The following is a 16,045-nucleotide window of genomic DNA, read 5'->3' as shown; positions in this document are numbered from 1 at the left end:
AGCTTATTAGATCTCTCCTTCTACATTATTGCTAATGTGAATACTCAGGACTGTCATCTGGAGTAATTATGGCCAGGGGCATTTATTAAAATCAGACTAGACCAAAGAGTGTATTGCAGTCCCTCTGGGAGCCTATTACATCTGTCTGTCTTGGAGACATGTACCTCACTGATGTGTCCTCTCTAATAGTGTTTGAACATTGATACTTCACCTTAACTGTGTGGAAGCACTGAATAAAGGAGGGCTGGCTCCCCTCAACTCTCAGCAAAGACAAGGCAAAGGGGCTCCTCTCTGTGTGTGCCCCAGGCCTCCAGGGAGTATCCTGCAGAGAGACCTTCCTTCTAGAATAAAGGGACTGGCAAACAAGCCCTCGCCCTCAGAATCCACTAAGCTGGACCAAATTGCTGTGCAGATGGAAGGATATTAGCTATGCTCTCTGGAGAGTAGCCCTCGCCACCCCTGACAATCCGTGCTGCATACTGTAAACATCAGAGATGCTCCCTTTGTTTTTCTGCCTTTACATTGGCTTTAGTTCCAGACTCTCACTCTGTTCCTGGCAGTAATTCGTTACGGTTTCTGTCCTGCACCAGGACCAGGTCAGTTCTACAGGCCTGGGGGACCAATATACTTTTTATTTATTTTTAAGAGTGAATCAATTTCTAGAATAAGCATAAAGGGTGAGGCTGGGGCTCCATCTTTGTCAGGAAAGGATGGGGCAAACATGGAGTGGCACAACTTGAGGTCTACACGTGGGACTTATTCAGGCAATACACACTGACCTCAGTAGGAGCTTGGCCTGAGTAAGAACTGCAGGATTGAGCCCATAGACACAGGACCAGATGCAACTCCCTATGATTTAGGGGATTTTGTTAAACCAGGATTGAATTTGAGCCACTAATTCCAAATGAGGGCCCTTTTCAGGAAGAAAACCTTCCTGGTCCTAGCTAGAGCTGGGTAAATACTGTGCCAAAGCACCCACAAGCGTTCATTCAAGTAAGCCCTGTGAATATATCTGGACAGTATTCACAGCTCCTTTTACTCACTTCCTGTGAATATCTGCATGAGCAATTTGTTTGTGAACTGAGAAAGCGTCACAGATGCTCGTGGGAATGTGCCTTTGCGAAAACACCTGACCGCCATCTTGAAACATTTTATGGAGTCATCCAGTAATGGAGCACAAACCATACCATGTGATTCAGGCGACCAGACATATAGCACGGATAGTGAATTATAACACTCCTGGCAAATGGAGCCCATAAACTGAAGTACGTCCACATCAACCACTCACTGAACAGTGTTGACTAATGGGGAAGTAGTGTGTCCTAATGGATAAAGCGCTGGTCTGGGACTTAGGAGACCTGCGTTTAGTTCCCAACTCTGTCTCTGCTGAGCTGAGTGACCTTGGGTAAAGTCACGTCCATGCTTTGTGCCTCAGTTTCCCTATCTGTAAAATGGGGATAATGATACAGACCTCCTTTGTAGAGCGCTTTGAGAGCTATGGATGAAAAGCACTGTACAAGAGCTAGGTGTTTTTATTTTTTGTTAGTATTTATATTATTAATGGATGAATTCGTAAGCGATCAGTCTGCCTACAGCTAATTTGTCAACAGAAGGAGGCTCTAAAGTCAACGAATAACCAGTTTGCTGTGAATAGTCATAGTTATGCAGATCTGTAGTAATAATCACAGATGCTTTTAAATATGAAACAGGCAGAGCCTGAACTGCCCTGCCCTGTAGGAGATGGACTCAGTGTACAAATTGTACACCCTGCAATCTATACCTACTGAGTGTACAAAAGGTATTTTAGAGCATCTGACCATGTTAGACAGGCATGAAAATTATTCCCTGTCACATGCGTCACTATTAGCCTTTCCCTAATGAGACCTGAGTCACAGCTGCCTCTGGAGCGCTAGGTGGGCGGTCAGAGGGAACTGATCCAACAGAGAATTGCTACAAAAATGCTGCACAAAATATTTAAACAGCTGCATAATCGGGTCAAGAAGAAGCTTCCCATGTGCTCAGAGCAGAAGTGGCAGCAGCAGGAGCTGCCATTAGCCAAGTACTGTCATATGCTGGTTTCTTTTACACAGTGCAGTCTTTCCTGGCTGAAGACTCAACCTGGCAAGAGGACGGTGCAGTCTAGCAGTTTGGAGAGGGTGTCTCTCTTCCCAGCTCTGCTGTTGACTCACCGTGTGACCTGGGGCAGATCATTCCATCTCCCTGAGCCTCCACCTCCCCAACTGTGAAATGGGGGTAATAATTCTGACCCCCCCCCCCAAAGGTTGCTGCTGCTGTTTGAGTTAGATCATGTCTGTAAAGCATTTTGACAGCATCAAAGGCATGGCACCATGCAAGGGAAAAGTGTAATTCCCAGACAGGAGAAAGTGTGAGGGGTCAGCAGTGCCAAAAGCAAGAGGCAGACAAGTAATAGGGTAATTAGTATAATAGGCTTTACTGATTGTATAGAAAGCCCTTAATAATTTAGGCCCTTGAGCAACTGCCTCTCCCCCTATATCTCTCCAAGGCATCTGAAGCTTAAGGGTTCATACGAATCAGGCCTTCTTGGTGCAGGGCCCCGATCAGTCTGTCTGATGTCATATCTAAGATCCCTGTCCCTGTGGTATCCAAGGGCTGGGCAATGAGCAAAGGCAGCAGCTAGTGCTTCCCTGCCTTTGGGCCAGCTGCAGCTGGTGGAAAACACCCCTCACCACTGGTGCAGGCTGTGCGTCCAGGAGCAGTGAGGACCCTAAGCATGGCCTCAAGGCTCTGCCCTCCCTGGATGACTGTGGGCTGGAGAGTGTCCTCAGTTCCTCCCAGTGTTTCCCTCTTTCCATCATCAGTTCTGTCTTACCTGGATCAAACCTGTACCAAATGTTTGTCATCCATCCATACACCAACTGGTGCTCCTGGGTGATGGCACAGAGGAGGTGCATAGAGCTGTGTTGTCAGCATGCTCTTGATCTTGGAGTACCCACTAGCTGTCTCATATGGATGCTGGAGAGAAGGGCAGACAGCAGGGACCCCGTGTCACTCCACATGGAGGCTCTTGGTGGACATTTGTCCATCACGACTGGCCCCATCAGTACTGCGCCAGGGCCCATGAGGAGCAACAGCACCTGATCGTCAACAGCATCAATGGCTGCAGGGGGATCAAGACATAGAAGCTTGGAGGTTTGACTCTCTCTCTGCCATTCCCTCTAACTGAGCATATACACATGGCTGCATGCCTCCTTCCTCGCCAAGTGCAAGGCCTTTCTGTTCCTGCCAGCTGCCTCTGACCCCCTTGCACCTTTTCTTTTAATCACCTCTGTCCTTCCTTGGATCCTTTCCTCTGTTCACATTGTTGGGAGGTGGATTCCTCCGGGTCCCAAACCCATCTTGGTTTCATTTTAGTTTGTGTACAGCATCCCAGATACTTTTGCAAGATGGCTCCTTCATACATTAACCAATAAATAAATGATCAGCCCCTTGTGTTGAGAAAAAAAAAATTCATCCACCTGCTCAGAGTGAAATCCTGGGCCCAGAAGTCCATATACGTATGTAAAGTTTCAGTACTTAGGAGAACAGTCCACATTTCTGTTTCCTCTGTACTTATTTTTAAAAAGCTACTGACTCATGGAATACTCACCAAAAATTGTGTCTGTAACAATCCTGCCCATGCACTGTATGCTTCCAATGCTGCCCTCATTCTTCAACATTATGGGTATCTACATAGAGACACAATCTCAAAGAAACCTGTCTTTGAGGCAGAGGATGAAATTATGGGTTTCTCCAGCTAGAGGAGGATTGAGAAAGAGTGTGTCTGTCACGTAGAGCAGTGGGCCGGGAGTCAGAGCTCCTGGGGTCTATTCCCAATCTGCCACTGACTCACTGTCTGACCTCAGGTGCAAATCTCTGTGCCTCGGGGTTTCCCCATTTATAAAATGGGGGTGCTAATGCTAACCTATCTCACAAGGGTTAGCTAATTAACTGACATTTTTAAAGCGCGGAGATCCTTAGATGAAACACGCTCTAGAAGTCAAAGAGGCACTTTTCTGCACCTTTTCAAATCTGCTTGGCGAGCTGGTGACCCTTTCTCACCGGGTTCTAGAAGGAGACGTGGAGGCCCTTTTGGGGTATCATTACACTGGGGAATGAGCCTCATTGCAACAGAACCTCCCTTCTTTAAAGTATTACATGTAAACTGGGAACCCTGGACAGCAGTACAGCCACTCTAAGGTAAGACTGTCCCGTCTGCTGTAATCCAGAGTTCACCCCAAGACTGCTAGAAACCGGCTACACAAGGGATTCATTTGTAAACACAATATGATTCTGCTGTTTGCCCATGTTTGGAGGGAACATGCCACTCCAGCTCACATTACTACTGGTGGCTGTTCAGATGACCTTTTGGATAGGATAAACCCACAGAAATATACAAATGCCATAAATATGTGTCACCAGCCCGAAGGACTGATCCCTTTCCTACAGGCAACTTCCTGTTGTTAGAAGCCACTTGGAAATCTCCCCAAAATTTCCAGGACAATTTTCTTTGACTGTTCGATAAGGACTCACTCTTACTAGGCAGTTGCTTTGTGTGGTTACTTAGGGCAGATTTTACTGTATGTATGTAGGTGTCAAGAGGTTAAACAGGATGGATTTGAATATGCAGATGTGTGTAGCTTTCCAGGCTGCACAAACTCTAGAATAGTGGTTCTCAGGCCGCGGGCTGCTTGCAGCCAAATCAGTACACAGCTGCGGCCCATGTGACATCATCAGGGCCATACAGCGTGGATGCGGCCCACATAACACATAGAGAGCCACATATATGCAGCCCACAATGGTAAAGAGGTTGAGAACCACTGCCCTAGAAGCTGAGAGGTCCTGGCTCTTTCATGGGAAGCTGATGTGTTAGGGGGAGGGGGTCTGTCCACACAGTGGAGGTCCATGGCTAAGTAAATACTCCCAGCAGCTTCCCTGCGGTAAAGAAGTCACCTCATTCTGCTCTCCTCCCTCAGCGCCTGATCCTGGCTGCTTCCCAGCCCTCCCAGCAGCACCTGCACTGTTGCATGGGAGAGTTACTCCAGCTCCAGGCACAGCTACAAATAGGAGGGATGGAGATACAGTAAACCATCTGCAGGGCTCCCAGCCTATTGCCAGGGAACAGCCAGGCACAAAGACCCCAGCGGTGTGAGAGCTTCTTCAGCTACTAACGCTTGGGATGCTGGTACAGGGCATTCCCTGCAGCACCTTCCAGCTGGGATCCCAGAATGCTTTGTAAACGCAGCCCCCGTGTGAGGCAGGGAAGAGTTATTCCCATTTACAGAAGGGGAAACTGAGGCGTGGAAGGTAAATGATGCACCCAGGGTCCTGCAGGAAGCCTGTAGCTGAACCAGGAAGAGAACGCAGGAGTCCTGATTCCCATTCCTCTGCTTCTACCCACTAGGCCCCACTCCCTCTCTCTGGGGTCAGAGGAACGAAAAATGTCCATGGTGACCAGTGGCAGTGACCACCCTTTCAGGAGTCCCGGGAGGCCCTGTCACTCCATTTCCTTCCCTAATTTCAGGCAAGGCAGCTCATTGGCAGTAATGGGGGTGGAGCTCTGCCCTGCGCTGGGGAAGATCCAAGTCATGCTCTCTGGGCAGAGCGAGTCTGCCAGGACCGTGAAACGCCATCTCCCCGCCCACTGTCACCTTGGCTGGGAGACTTTGACCTCCTGCCCAGTCGTTAGGAAGAGCGAGTTGCTGATGCTGCTCTTTCTGTCCCTGGTGAATGACCTTCAGACTGTATGTTTCGCGCTTAGCGATAAACAGCTTGTGTGCAGAAGGCTCTGTGCGGAGCTCCCTGCAGCTCGAGGAACCTTCTTGGGGACCTGTCACTCTGCAGGTTAGTCTGGGGAATGTGTTTGTCTCTGTGGTTTATTGACCAGCTGGAGAACTGGTGAGAAAGCCATCAGGGGCAGTCTCTCCTCCCGCTGGGGACGGGCCTGGAAGGGGCACACAGGCCCTTCTGACTCTAATTTCTGTTATCTGATCAGATCGTCAGTCACAGAAATGGAAGCAGCAGGACTCTATGCAAGGGTTTAATTCTCCATGCATGCTACGGGGGTTAGTAACAGAGTAAATTAACATTTATTTTAAAAATATGAGGCCGATCTTCAAAAGGGTGAAGCGGCGCTCTCAGGTGTGTGTGCAGGCAAAGAGCCGCACAAGCACACCTGAGCACTCACCTGCTCACACACCTGTGCTGGAATGCTCACTAGTACCAGGTTGGGGAGCAGCAGCTGCTAATGGAGCTGGCCAGACAGGACCCCGGAGAGGGGTTTGTTGGCCAGGATGCATTTAGCAGCAACAGCTGCTCTGGTAAGCCCGTGGGAAGAGCTGCAGCTGCATGTTGGCCATGAGAAGCAGAGGAACATTGTGCCAGTCAATAGTGAATGGACAGACGTGCACTTTAACCCTTTGATCCCTGAGCTGTCATCGATGCAGCATTTTAAGGGGAGGGTGAGGCTTAAGGCTTATACAGGGGAAGAGGCACAAATTTTAGGAATGACTGGTTTGATCCTGCCTTTCTGAGGCTGTAGTTCTGAGCTGCAGGGTATCAGTGTAGCTGTGGGGGCTTCCCCAGGGCTGGGATATGCTGGTCAGACTGCAGGTACATTAGCAGAGCTAAGTGGGGAAGTTTGCAAAGTCAGTACAATAAAACCTTTCTTCCATTTGTTGTTTCTGGCATTGGTTTTGCTGGGTAAATGTCGAACGTTTCCAGGGTTTTTTTGGTTGTCTTTCTACAAAAGAATCTGCTGTGCTAGGACAAGGATTCAGAGCCCAGCGTCGGGGTGCCAAGAGCGCTGGCATGTGGGAGCAGAGTTTAGAGAGCACGGGCGGGGAGTTGGGTTGAGCCATTCCGGAGCACAGAGAGCTCTCTTGTTAGATGCTAGCTTGAGTGGCTGGAGGATTTGCTGGGTTTGTAAAGCAGGCTGAAGCCTTCAAGTGGGACGTGGTGAGTGTGACACACTGGCCCAGAAAGCACCAGCCCCCGGTTCTTCCCCTCTGAGGAAAGAGATGCCTGTGTGCCCAAGTCTTTGCCTACTGCCAGAGGTCCGAGCCAGCAGTGCTATGGGAGCTGGAAGAGAGAGCATCCTGGGTATTGAGATGCAAAGGAGCTCGCCAAATGCCCATTCTGCTTCAGAATTGCAATGGCCAGGGCGGTCGCAAATAGCTTTTAAAAGAGAAGCAAAGTGTATTGACCCCGGGCAGTGTCTCAGGGAATAACGTGCTAGGGCTCGTCAGCCCGGTGGGGATAGCTGGGGTTGCGATCCACTCTACACAAGACCTGCAGGCTAATAGTGGGGAAAGCCTCCACAACGCTCCCTTACCAAGGCTGGTGCATTCCTCCTCCCTTGGGCCGGAGAGGTGAGTCAGCAGCTGCTTTTACCGTTAGAGAAATGAGGTTAAATATAAACACTGAGATGTGGCTTAGTCCCTTTGCTGCTGGGCCTGCTGCCCTTGCAGACTGGCTCTGTCCCATTATCTTCAGAGGACTTTCAGGACAGCCTGGCCCACTCAGCATCCCTGTAGGTGCAAACCTTCTCTGCGATGCACCAGGCCCATTCAAGCAGCTCCCCTGGCACTCTGACTTCATTTCCTTCCTGGGCACAGTCTTGGGGGTTTCGTTTAATTTGTCTTGCCCCCGCAGGAGGGACCTGACTGCCATGCGCGTAGCGGTGATCGGAGCAGGGGTGATCGGGCTGTCCACAGCCTTGTGCATCTATGATCAGTATCACTCGGTCGTCCAGCCCCTGGAAATTGAGGTCTATGCTGACCAGTATACGCCGCTCACCACCAGCGATGGAGCAGCCGGGCTCTGGCAGCCCTACCTGGACGATAAGAGAAATACTCAAGAAACGTAAGAGAGGCGGCTTTGGCTCTCATGCTGTTGTAATGTTGTTCTGTCAGTGCCTGGCACACAAGGAAGTGGGTGATACTGACCAGTGTTCAGGTGCCCCAGTGACGGCAATTAAATGATTATTACATCCCAAATCAATTCCCCTCATCATCTGCAAACCACTGTCTGCTCAGGCTGAAATGCTTTTAAAGGCAAATATGTTCTGGGTCGCTTCCAGTTCTCTTAATCAGTTGGGTCCAGTCTGCCTGGAGGGTCATTCATTTCATCTCCCTGCTATTCAGCTTGATGGCTGTTGAGCGGCCCTGACGAAACCACTGCTGTGTAATCAAGACCATCAGCTCTGCCTTCTGCAGGTGCGCTCTCTTGGCACGGTGCTGTTGAGAATCTGATATGCCCCCACACAATGTGAGACACACTTGTTACAAGACTGATCAACTGTTGGAAGGAAACCTAGCTCCTCTACATTCTGCCAGCTCTTTACTGATTGGGAGGGGCTGGCAAGCTAAGTGTGAAACCAGTCTCTGGCAAGTCTCTAAGGCCTTGGTGCGCTGGAGTTTCAGCCCCCAGCTTAGCTGCATCAGTGCAGATCCCTAGTGTAGACAAGGCCATGTGCCTCGTCATTGCCACTGCACTGATGGCAGCCCCCTGCAAGAAATGAGCTTGGAGGAGCTGAAAATAGAAATCCCGCCTCCCGCCAGCGTTCTGCCTCGTGAATATAAGTGCTCTGAGCTCAGACATGAGCTCTGAAAGGGGCACAGTGCAGACAGACAGACAATCCCACAGCAGTTAGTTACTCAACTTGAGGTCAGGGCATCGATGGAGCAGAACTTCCTTTGTCTGGAGTGCCAATAGCCTCCCCTAGCCCCAGGTCGCCAGACTCCAGCCCATGCAGGATGCTGCTGCCCCATATACGGGAGGCATTCCTTCTCCCCCTCCCCCCCCAGTCTGACTCACTGCTCCTAAACTCCACCAGGAGCTGGGGGCAGGTTGCCAGTTGTTCTAATAAAGCCTTTTGTGCACTTGCGTCTCCCACCTCCAGGGACCTTGCCTGCCTCCTGCCTGTCTCCCTGCATGGCTAGCACCAGACTCTTCCCTGCCTTTACCTAACCTCACCAGCCTTAGGGCGAGAGCTTGCCGCTCTGCAGCTCCCACCACCTGCCTCCTCACTCCTTTACAATCCCAGAGGAGTTCATCTCTTCCCCCCTCCCATCCCCCTGACTGGGCCTCTTCATTTCTCTCTCCCTCTGCTGTGATTTAATGACGACTCTGGAACTGTAAATCCATATTAAAGGCATGATGATAAATAGCATGGTCTAGCCCTGCAAACCCTTACTCAGGTGAGTTGACTGCCATCAGTTGAAGGGACCTGGGAGGAAGGGTGTGCCGGTACAAGCACTGAAGCTGGGATGTTATTAGGATGCTTTCTGAAAGATAAATCCGTGTGATATTATATTTTAGGCTCTGGAACAAAGAGACATTTGATTACCTGTGTGGACACCTGAACTCACCGGAAGTAGAGGAAATGGGACTCTTCCCAATTTCTGGCTACAATCTCTTTACACAGCCAGTTCCGGTAAGCAGATACGGATGAAAGGGACAAAGGGTCAATGGCTCAAGTCTTGCTGGGCAAACTTGTGTTTTTTATTTACCGATGTATAAAGCTTTTCCAGATCAGCTGACAGTTCATTTTGTCACCAGTTTGTCTGCACTGTGCACTGGCTGGTTCTCCAGTGATATGTAAACATAAATGCTGGGCTAGCCATCATCTGGTGTAAACCGAAGTAGCTCTGTTGACTTCAGTGGAGCAATGACAATTTCCACCAGCAGAGGGTCTGGCCCTCCATTCCTCTGGACTGAGCCAGTGTAGCAAAGAGACCCATGCGCTGGTGTCCCATTTCATCCTTCCCGTGTTCAGCTACACGGACTCTGGGAATGTGTTATAGTGATTAAATAACGTTAACGAGCCTGGAACATTTTCCCCTCTGCAGGACCCACCTTGGAAGGACATTGTCCTGGGATTTAGGAATCTGACAGCAAAAGAGCTTGAACTCTTCCCTGGTTACAGGTATTATACAATGCATATTACCTTAGAGGAACTAGTGACATGCATAGCATTATTCATGGATAAATATACGTACACCTCCAGGAGTCCCATGCACTGCACCATACAATAGGTATAGTATACGAGACATAAAGACAGTGAGAAGCAGCATGATCTAGAGCAAAAAGCAGGTTACCAAGACTCAGGACTCCTGGGTTCCATTCCTGTCTTTACTACTGTCCTACTATGTGACTTAATTTTTCCATGCATCACTTCCCACCCTGAGGACAGTCATACTACCTGTCTCCCAGGGATGTCATGCGGATTAATGTGACAAAGCCCTGGCTGGGATGATTTAGTTGGGGCTGGTCCTGCTTTGAGCAGGGGGTTGCACTAGATGACCTCCTGAGGTCTCTTCCAGCCCTAATCTTCTGTGATTCTATGAACAGGTTCAGTGGATGTTGCTAGGTAAGTGCTAAGCATTATTGCCTTATTATAGAGCTGTCACTGGACATAGCTCTTTTCCATAAATAAGAAGTTGGAATCAGTTCAGATAAGACAGAAGAGAGGGACACATGGAGTTTTTCAGCTCCTTCCTCTGCTAAAAATATTTCAGCAGATGCCCTAAAAAGAGTAGACGTGAAAGCAATTCTGTCCCAGTAAAACTAGATCAGATGATACTGCACGTCCATTTTTCTCTTCCTCTGTTTCAGCTATGGTTGGTTTAACACAGCACTAATCTTAGAGGGCAAGAGCTATTTGCCTTGGCTTACCAAGAGGTGAGTGCCAGCCTATTCTCTTTCTTCTGTTCTGCTACAGTTGGGTTGTGCCCCCATTTTTAGACTTGTGCAGTAATCTGTAGATTTAAGGGTGAATAAAAAGCAGCTTTTTTTACTCAGTTCACCCATCAGCCTACTTATAAATAATTTTGAAAATTCCATTTTCATTCAGACAAAAGGGGGAAAACATCAAATATTATTCAAGATTCTTCTTTAACACAAAGTTGCTTGATGTATTTTAGATGGTAGTACTGCCTATGGTTAATGTTGACTGACAATTTTCATTATAAGACCTTGTTTTCAGTTACTCATAACTTTGCCAGACTTTAGCTGTTTGGGCTGATATTTTCCATGATGGCTGTCTGCCTCAGGCTGAATATTTTGGGAAAGTTTTAGCAAAAACAGTTCAGCCATTTCCAAGGATGAAATTCGGGAAAAACATGTTGCTTTGCCTATGTTTAAAAAATCCATATGTATTAGGGATCCATGGGGTCTAAATGATCAATTTCTTTTTCTTTTCTTTTTTTCCAGTTTGTTCCTTAAAAAAACATGAGAAAATAGTATGTGATCATGTAATTAAAGACTATATCATAATGCAGCTTCTGAGGGGCTGAATTAAGGTTGCACAGGCAACCTTAATTCTGGCATTTCCTAACTTTGAAGTGCTTAACTTTGCAACTTTCACAATGTTCTTTTAATGGAGCTTTCTTAAAGGTCATAAGAACATAAGAGCAGCCATACAGGGTGAGACCAAAGGTCCATCTAGCCCAGTATTCTGTCTTCCGAAAGTGGCCAATGCCAGGTGCCCCAGAGGGAATGAACAGAACACATAACCATCAAGTGATCCATCCCCTGTCGCCCATTCCCAGCTTCTGGCAAACAGAGGCTAGGGACACCATCCCTGCCCATCCTGGCTAATAGCCATTGATGGACCTATCCTCCATGAATTTATCTAGTTCTTTTTTGAACCCTGTTAAAGTCTTGGTCTTCACAGCATTGTCTGGCAAGGAGTTCTACAGGTTGACGGTGCATTGTGTGAAAAAATACTTCCTTTTGTTTGTTTTAAACCTGCTGCCTATTAATTTCATTCGGTGGCCCCTAGTTCTTGTGTTATGAAAAGGAGTAAATAACACTTCCTTATTTACTTTCTCCACACCAGTCATGATTTTATAGACCTCTATCATATCCCCACTTAGTCGTCTCTTTTCCAAGCTGAAAAGTTCCAGTCTTATTAATCTCTCCTCATATGGCAGTTGTTCCATACCTCTAATCATTTTTGTTCCCCTTTTTGGAACCTTTTCCAATTCCAATATATCTTTTTTGAGATGGGACGACCACATCTGCATACAGTATTCGAGATGTGGGCGTACCATGGATTTATATAGAGGCAATCTGATATTTTCTGTCTTATTATCTATCTATCCCTTTCTTAATGATTCTCAACATTCTGTTCGCCTTTTTGACTGCTGCTGCACATTGAGTGGTTAGTTAGCAGGCTTCCTGCTTCTGATGTACTTAAAAAAAATTTTTGCTATTACTTTTTGAGTCTTTGGCTAGCTGGTCTTCAAATTCTTTTTTGGCCTTCCTAATTATATTTTTACACTTCATTTGCCAGAGTTTATTCTCCTTTCTATTTTCCTCACTAGGATTTAACTTCGTATTTTGTATATGAAAAGAAATAACATGGAGTAAGTTAGCAAGGCAAGATGAAAATGGGGCGTCATTGCAGCCCCTCTGGCTTTCCGCTACAGAAAAGGATTTTGTTTGTTTTAAAATGTGTAATTGATGAGCCATTTACAATATATGTGAAAGTCTGGAATATGCTGTATGGTTTAGCATGATCAGTATGATTGTCAATTAGTGGTGTCCCCAGTGCATTAAAGAAATGAGGTAATGACTGGAGACCATTTAAGAGCCATTGAGAAAGACTTGGGTATATGGTAGTCCATGAAGAGTAATAACCCTTCCCTGGTGGCTGGTTTGAATTGGTCAGTTGCTGTTAGTTGTCATTAACAAATGAACTTTGTTCTTACAGGTTAAAGCAGAGAGGAGTCAAGTTTTTTCATAAGAAGGTTGAATCCTTCCATGAGGTTGGCGGGGAATTTAATTGGAGAAAATCTGCCGGGGAAGGGCTGGCTGGACATTTAGAAAGACAAGTCTGAGACTCCTAGTGTAGGGAGCGGGAGGGGGAGAGCATTTGCCTTGTGCAGGGGCAGGGCAGGGGAGACGCCACACAGCATGATTGCCTTAGTAATAGCAACGAGATGCTGTGGGGAACTCCTTGCTTTCACTAGAATGCAGCAGTCAGGGCAGAGAAGCAGCCTTAACTATCCCTGGGCAGGAGCCTCTTTCAGGCAGACCCTACGCCTTTCAATCATTGGACTGTGCTATGTGCATTGCAAGGAGGGGCTGGCACAGTACTCAGGAGAATATCAAATGAGCCGAGGGCTCTGGCTGTGCTGGGATCTCGTTATCCCTTTACCTGCGGACAGGAATTCAGGCAGCGAGCATAGCCATCCTGGGGTCCCCTTCAGAGGAGGCGGTGGCAGATCCCGACCTCAGGTGCACAGGTGGGATTTCAGTGGGAGCTGTGCCCGAGGATCGGAGTGCCGCATTTGTCCCTCTCTGCTTTATGGACTAGCACATTAATTACTGACTGAGGGTGGCAGTTTAGGTGCTCAGCTTGGCTTTGACACCTGGAAGAGAACTGCAGAACCGGTGGTGGGTGCTCCCCAAGTGGGTCTACCACAGTTCTTCTGCCTCCCCAGATTGCATGTCCTGCTCATGGCTGTGCATCTCTCCCTTGTTAGATGGTTGCCAAGGGCGTGGATGTTATAATAAACTGTACCGGGGTCCGTGCAGGGGAACTGCAACCAGACCCAGGGTTAATGCCAGGCCGAGGACAAATCATAAAGGTGAGGATGGCACTGGGGGGCGGAAGAGGGGCAGGTGCCAGATTTTGTTTCTTTTGCTGGATGATTGGACTCACTAGGCCCAGCTCATGGGATGTATGAAAGTGTGTGGTGTGGTGGCCGAAGCACAGGATTAAGAGACCTGGTTCTGCTGTGGACTCACGATGCCACCGTGGGCTGGTCCCTAAACCTCTCTTTCCCCAACTGTAACATGTGGGTGGTGGGTTTGAGGCTCAGTTGTTCATATATGTAACATGCTGTGAAATCCTTGGCCAAAGTATTGAAGGGCTATTATTATTATTCTGAAAAAAACCCAGTAATATGAGGTGAGAAGCCCTTGTACTCCTCTTCCCACCCACCTACCATCCATCCGCCCCTGTCTTGACGCTGCATTATAAGAAATGCTGATGATGCGGTGTAAACATAATATAAATGTAACAAAAGAAATTGCCTGGCAGGACCCCCTGCTCCTGGTGTTTACTGATGAGTGGACATTTCTTCCTTTGTGTGTCTGGGCCAGGGCTTGACTTTCTTTGGCCAGTTCAATTTTCCACTTGGGCAAAGAAATCCCTAGATGTTCAATTCTGATATCTGTGGATTTATATTGCTCTGTTTTCTTCATCTCTTAGGTCCTGGCCCCTTGGGTGAAGCATTTTGTCCTGACTCATGATCTTGAATCTGGAATCTATAACTCACCATACATTATACCTGGGTAAGTAACAGTTAACAGACTGTCCTGGGCAGGGCCGGCTCCAGGAACCAGCGTAGCAAACAGGTGCCTGGGGCGGCCAATGAAGAGGGGGGCGGCACGTCCGACCATTCAGCGGCAATTCGGCGGCGGGGCCGTCACTCCCTCTTGGCGAGAAGGACCTGCTGCCGAATTGCCGCCGTAGAAGATGCGGCGGTAGAGCTGCCGCCGGACTGCCACCGATCACAATTGCGATCGCGGTTTTTTTTTTTTTTTTTGCTGCTTGGGGCAGCAAAAACGCTAGAGCCAGTCCTGGTCCTGGGATCCATCAGGTATCAGTAATGTTTCTACCAATGTTACTTATAGAACAAAGACTCTAAAATGGCTCCCCACTGACATCTATAATGCAGAAACCTTCTCAGAGGCTTGTTCTTGCAGGAGCACTTTAAATATTAAACCAGGGCTAGGATTTGTACCCTGCCTGATGTTCCTTTTATTAGGTGTGTGGGAGGAGAGCAGTGGGCATGCATGGAAAAAAGCAAGACAGTTCTCAGGGTCTGCACTGACTCAGAGGGCTGCTTGCACAAGTTCACAGTTTACTCCCCTGGGTCTAGCAAGGTTCAGGTTTGGCTTTGGAGCTTCCTGGGCTGGTAGAAGCTGGGGACACCCAGAAGCGTTCATTGCGCCTTCACTGCTGTTTGCCAACAGGCAAACCCTGCCGTCCATAGTCCTTACTTCAGCAGACCTCGGCCAGATCCTGAGACGTGCTGAGCACCCCCAGCTTCCATCGAAGCCAGGCACGTTTGTGTGGAGCCTGTTCTTTTTCTACACTCCATTCAGCACTTGTGCTCGGGGTCCTCGTTTTCTGTACAGCGCTTCACATACCCATTGACATCACTGGCAGGATTGGCAGCATTCCCGCTGACTTCAGTGGGAGCAGGTTTGGGCCTTTAATGGGTTAATAAATTGACTTCCCTAGAAATTTGCATTCCAACTGCAATGAAGAAATGTCATCCCATTCCACGCCAGTCGACTTTGCAAGGTGTGAATTGCAGCTTTGGCCATTTGTTTTATCCCCAAGGGTTTCCACCACTGGCAGCCCTTTGCTTAGCCTATGTCTGGCTTCCCTGTTAACTACCAGCAGGACCAGAAATGAGCCCTTGGGACAAACCCTGCTCGTATCATCGTCTCCACATTAGTGTGAAGTTCTGAAATCTTCGCCTGATCCTGCAGTCGCCACTCAGCCAAGCTGCTGAATTCAGTGACTGGCAGGCCTTGGCCGCATTACACATCTAAAATCTTAGTTTCCTGCATGTAACCTGCACTTCCTACGTGGCTCCTGAAGCGGAGCGTTCATGTGCTTTGGAAGCTAATGTCTTGAGTTTGGAAGCGACACACAGAGAGAGAACTAAGCCTCAGGATAAACAAACACATGCTTGCTGCATGGTCTCCACTTCTGCTGGAGAACAGAGACCTGGCCCAGCTTTGGGAGAGGAGAGTTTTCTTAGCTGTAACCTGAATGCTATGTTTCTGGGCACTTTCTTTTGCTCTAATATTTCAAGATTACCCATAAAACCTCTATGTAAATATGAACTTTGAACAATTGTAGCTCCCAAGTACAGTTTTCCAAGTGGTGTCTTATCACCAGCTGCAGATGTAATTCCTTCTAGTGGGTTTATTTCAGCTCTCAGCCATGATAGCTGGGGGACAAGGCAGACTTCCAAGGGAAACAGCACAGGTTTAA

The 16,045-nt window shown here is 48.1% G+C and overlaps 1 protein-coding gene across 1 annotated transcript in view; it reads left to right on the top strand.

The window, feature by feature from the left end:
* The first annotated feature begins 5,696 nt into the window (after positions 1-5,696).
* The window catches only part of DAO (D-amino acid oxidase), a 13,446-nt gene continuing 3,097 nt past the window's right edge, over positions 5,697-16,045 (top strand). Inside the window, exons 1-8 of the mRNA XM_029912617.1 lie at positions 5,697-5,862; positions 7,672-7,881; positions 9,340-9,454; positions 9,870-9,946; positions 10,636-10,701; positions 12,737-12,791; positions 13,512-13,616; positions 14,243-14,325. Of these exons, the coding sequence (XP_029768477.1) occupies positions 7,688-7,881; positions 9,340-9,454; positions 9,870-9,946; positions 10,636-10,701; positions 12,737-12,791; positions 13,512-13,616; positions 14,243-14,325 (695 nt within the window). The 5' untranslated portion in view covers positions 5,697-5,862; positions 7,672-7,687. The remainder of the gene's footprint in view (positions 5,863-7,671; positions 7,882-9,339; positions 9,455-9,869; positions 9,947-10,635; positions 10,702-12,736; positions 12,792-13,511; positions 13,617-14,242; positions 14,326-16,045) is intronic.

Source organism: Terrapene carolina, unplaced genomic scaffold (genome assembly GCF_002925995.2).
Source record: "Terrapene carolina triunguis isolate 2854851 unplaced genomic scaffold, T_m_triunguis-2.0 Scaffold234, whole genome shotgun sequence".
NCBI classification, from domain to species: domain Eukaryota; kingdom Metazoa; phylum Chordata; order Testudines; family Emydidae; genus Terrapene; species Terrapene triunguis.
The sequence above is the reverse complement of the archived record's forward strand: the minus strand, read 5'-3'. Positions and strand labels throughout refer to the sequence as shown.